General features: G+C 35.7%; 1 protein-coding gene across 1 annotated transcript; it reads right to left on the bottom strand.

Moving 5' to 3' along the window:
- Positions 1-315: 315 nt before the first annotated feature.
- On the bottom strand, positions 316-3,805 carry LOC126973182 (uncharacterized). The gene is made up of 4 exons (XM_050820399.1): positions 3,777-3,805; positions 2,308-2,504; positions 1,643-1,710; positions 316-1,564 (listed from the first exon to the last, which is right to left on the bottom strand). The coding sequence occupies exons 1-4, from the start codon at positions 3,803-3,805 to the stop codon at positions 1,316-1,318; spliced, it is 543 nt and encodes a 180-aa protein (XP_050676356.1). The 3' UTR covers positions 316-1,315.
- Between the last annotated feature and the right edge of the window lie 1,075 nt (positions 3,806-4,880).

Here is a 4,880-nt window from a genome sequence, read left to right as displayed (position 1 = left end):
TTACTTTAAAAACATAACATAGGTATTGTTTAAATATTTTTTGGCTCTTAGAACCAAGAGCAATTAATAATACACCTGGTTGAAAATTCTCTCTGGTGTTTTTGTCTAGGGATACGTAGATATTGGCAGTTTTTGACGGCTGTCTTAGCATAGAAACGCTAGACGTGTTAATTTTCCGGAAACAGTACAGGTGACATTGCACGAGTAATAAAATAGTACCAAGCCGATTATTGTAGATTATTGATGAGGGAAATTCATTCCATTATTACGTCAAGAAGATCCTTAAGAACTGTTTACATGATCAAAATAAATATATACAAACTTGAATAAACATTTATTGTCTTAAAAATAAGTCTCACAGAAACACAGAGAAACGAAAATGGTATTACATAACAAAAACTTAATAATAACATACATGTTTGAAACTAGCTTCTAAACGAGCAATATTTTAATTCAATATGTGGCTGCATTTGCCCATGTAATTTTTTTGTACTTAATATTAAGATAGAGGATAGTGTAGTAGTAGAGTCTTGACATCTAGTCTGTATTAAATATGTGTTAACAATCATTGTCACTGTTAGTTTTGACATTGACATTATACATGTTACATTAAGTGCTGTATAAATAATGCACAGCACAGCAGGAACGCCAGTTTCAAATTTCAATTGGCCATCGGTTGGGAGTGGACATCCCCAGGTGTAGTGCGAAGTGCTCAATATATCTGGCATGTAAAGGGGTCTATTTGATCAACTATAACACTTAAATTATTAGAACGAGAGCAGTAATTTCTGTATCAATTTGTTAAACAACTCAAATATTATTATGAAATTAGAAGAAAAGGTGGGTTAATAATGTAGTTATCGTACAATTTCAATAGTTAATCTCATTTAATAACGACCCTCACAAATATCAAAAACTGTAGAGAGAAGTACCATCGCCTTAACAAAACACAAAATTCAAGTTTTGTTCTGCACCTTAACGGGACACCAACTTCAAACAAAAACCCTTTTCACAATCGGCATAACAGACAGCCCTAATTCTAGTAGATGTCTATTTGAAGATAAAGTGATCACTCATGTAATCCTGGAATGTACAGAAGTGGCCAGCCGTCTAGCAAAAATACTAATTAAGGGGTATAAGCTCTCATAATGTTGAAATATAGTTACATAACATAAACTGAAAACTCTTCAATTCCCTCTAAAAATTAATAGTAAAATATCGCAGCCAAATTGCTGTTAAATTGAGACATCAAAAACACACTAAATAAGTATTAAGTATAAAAATTGAAAAATTACATTCAGTTCATCTGTCTATTTCATTTTACTTTCTTTTTCTTATTAGCATGAGAGTTTTCATCTAAACTTACTTCCAATTCTCTCTTTGAGCCTCTTCTATTGATATTCTCTTTATTACCACCTCTTATCCCTTGGCCCTTTCCCTTGCTGGTTTTCGGAGTATAATATTCTTCTATCCTGTGACTATTCTCTCCTGTAAGTGGTTCTAGTACTAGTGATTCATCTAACTCACGATTTTTAGGAGGCGAATCAATATGCACTTCACCTTTCTCTTTATTCACATCGCTTTGGTCTTTATTCACTTCACTTCCCTCTTTATTTTCTTCACTTTTATCAACTTTACAAACATTGATTTCTTCTATCTCATCATCTGATTCAATTATGTTACGCTTGGGTTTTGTTTTTGAAGTACCAGCTGTAACAGTTAAACTTTTTTTTTAATATTTTATTAATTAATTATTTAATAATTAGATGGGAATTTATTTTAACACCCACAACCCAACATTCGTATCATTAGATGTATAAGTTTGTTCCCAATTCATTACTGTTTATCTATATAACCAGTAATTACATTGTCTAAGATTAAAATATCCAGCACTATTTATTTATACGGCTTTACTCACGGCTTTTCGTTGTGGATATAGACTATTTTCAGACCATTCGGAGGTCCTTCACCAGGGTAAGTGGTGTCTTCTTGGTGGTGTCTAGGTGTCTTCTCTAATGTGTGTCACACATTTATCACGGGGAATGTTCCGAAGAGCTGTTTCACCTGATTCCTGTCGCCGCATTCCACCATCGCACGACATGCCACAAATTCAGATATTATCCCGACCATCTGTATGTGTGGTGGTCCTCCACAGTGACATTTTCAAGGAACTTTCTTTCACATACTACAAAGCTGTGGAATGAGCTTCCTTGTGCGGTGTTTCCCGAACGAGACGACATGGGTGAAAAAAAAAGTGTACACCTTCCTTAAAGGCTGCCAACGCTCCTTAAAGTACACACAAATTACCTGTGACATCATCACTGCCATTTGAAGTGCTTGTCTGATTGCCCAAAAAGAAATTAGTGATTGGTTTCTGCCATTTGGGCGTCTCTCGAGGACATACAGGGTTGCCTCCTGAGTGAGTTCTGGATGCCTTGTCCCCACCTGGAATTATGGCAATAGTGTTGATACCCGTGGCAGGCTTCAGAATGTTCGAGGAACATCTTGCCTCACACAGACACTTTAATTTTTGAATTAATTACCGGCTGCAGTTTTCGCGAACCGATACGACTTACAGTATACTCCCACCTTAAAGGCCGGCACCGCATCTTCTGACCCCTGGTGTTGCGGATGTCTTTTTCTTTATGAAAATAAAGGGCGAGACGAGCAGGACGTTCAGCTGATAGTAAATGATACGCCCTGCCCATTACAATGCAGTGCCGCTCAAGATTCTTGAAAAACCCAAAAATTCTGAGCGGCACTACAATTGCGTTCGTCACCTTGAGACATAACATGTTAATTCTCATTTGCCCAGTAATTTACTAGCTACGGCGCCCTTCAGACCCAAACACAGTAATGTCTACATATTACTGCTTTACGGCAGAAAAAGGCGCCGTTGTGGTACCCATAGTCTAGCCGCCATCCTGCGCATAGGAGCCTCCCACTGGTAGAGAGGTTGTCTCACAACTGCCCATCCCGTGAGCCTTTTGCCCTTTTACTTAAACTTTGTTCAATTAGGCTTAAGCTAAGCGCTTTTGAATCGTCACTGTAAATATTACTTTTAAATTACTGAATCTACCAAATGTTCGGAAAAGTAGAGCTCGTAAGAAGAACACACAAGAAGCTCAACGGTCACTCTTTTCAATCAACACAGTATTTTACAATGGCTGTAATATACAAAACAAATTAGTTTGTAAGGTGCTGCATCCAATATATTATGAATTGTGTTTAAATAATATGAAATATACAATTAAAAGTAATACAGAAAAAAATTAAAAAATTGTAAATATAAATTATCATCAATTGGATGGATCAACCTTAAGAACTTGAATTTATAATAAAATTAATATAATAAGAACGTCATTGCTTGTGGCGAGTAGTTGAGCTTGCTGCTTGGGATGTCTAGTTGATCCTGTCATCGAGAACTCACTTCTATTAGTGGTATTTTTTTTTAGAAGTTTCGATTGTATTTGGAGGACTATCTTGACTATGCCATTTACTCATCCATAATCCACAACTGGACATAGGCTTTCCCCAAAGATCGCCATGTCCCGAGCTGCCCTCTTCCAACCTAGTCCGGTCTTGACCAGATCTTCCAGTACATGGTCGCCATTCGAAGTTCACTGCCCCACCGGCCACCTGTCCATCGAGCTATGTGCATTGCTCACTGCCACTTCAGTTTCACATGTCAGTTTCAATGACTTAGTTTCTCCCTACCTATTATGATGACCTAATTTCTGATCCTATATGAAAGGAAAACTCCGAGCATAACTCACTCTATTGCTCTGACCATGAGCTTCCTCATCATGCCATTTACTACATATATTTGATTACAGCCAACATTCATTTGACTGGGATGTGAGAAACACCATGCGCAATGCACAGGAATTCCCAAGAAATTTTAAGTAGCTGATATGTCCTTTGTATAACCTAAGCCTGAATGATGTTAAAGCAAAGTACAATATATTAAATAGAGTGTCAAAATATAAAAGAAAATATACCTGAGCTTCCAGAGCCGGAGGTAGACGACACAGGAGGTGCACTGGATTTAGCCTTGCTACTCTTGCCCATCGACACTGAAATAACAGTCTCTTTAAAGATTTCAAAATTATGCACTATTCTCAAATGATTACAGTCACTTTTTTATCACAATAAGGGATGGGACGAGCAGGATGTTAAGCTCACTGTTATTTTTTTTTTGAGTAAGTTTTATTCTTATTAGAGACACTATATATATATTTATTAATTCACATATTTATTACATTATAGTCACAGAATTACTAAAAAATGTTTTTACAAAAACATACTTTGGAAAGTGCAGTTTGATTTTGTTAAGCATAATTATTATATACATAAATAAATATGCACAAGCTATGCCCAGCTCCTGATTACACTTCCAAATTTAAATACATGTTTAAATTGTAAAAGTACGATTATTCCATGCACAAAATGTTCAAACGTGGTGGTCAATAAATGATGAATCTTATTAAATGGGTACATTTAAATTTGTGTGTGTTTTATTAGAAATTTAGAAGCCCCAACTCTTATTTTATCTAGTTATTTGGATAGGACCTCGTCAAAGTTTACAAATTGTTTAGTATTTTTAGTGTAATTTGATGAAAGTATTAGTAAACTGTCTCACCTTTCGCACCCACAGACCCCTTAGTTCTAGCCATGTTTCTCCTTTCACAATGTAGTTCGTATCCAATTACATTGGGATTTGAGTTTTCAATTTTCCACTTAATTGTATTTATATATTGAAATTATGCTTGAGATAAAAGTAGACAGTAAGAAAAAAACAAAACTAACTTGTGCAAATTGCAAATATTTTGGCGCCAATTGCCAAACGCAACAAACAAAACTGGAAAACTTTTTTTTTT

The sequence above is a fragment of the Leptidea sinapis genome, chromosome 2 (genome assembly GCF_905404315.1).
Source record: "Leptidea sinapis chromosome 2, ilLepSina1.1, whole genome shotgun sequence".
NCBI lineage: Eukaryota > Metazoa > Arthropoda > Insecta > Lepidoptera > Pieridae > Leptidea > Leptidea sinapis.
Note: the sequence above shows the minus strand (reverse complement) of the source record. Positions and strands in the feature narration are given on the sequence as shown.

Coding starts and splice junctions, on each gene's coding strand:
- LOC126973182 (XM_050820399.1), bottom strand. CDS start 3,805: ATGAGGAAGCTCATGGTCAGAGCAATAGA. Junction 2,505..3,776: donor CTCATGGTCAGAGCAATAGA/GTGAGTTATGCT, acceptor GTGTGAGGCAAG/ATGTTCCTCGAACATTCTGA. Junction 1,565..1,642: donor ATGAGATAGAAGAAATCAAT/GTTTGTAAAGTT, acceptor GTGAATAAAGAG/AAAGGTGAAGTGCATATTGA.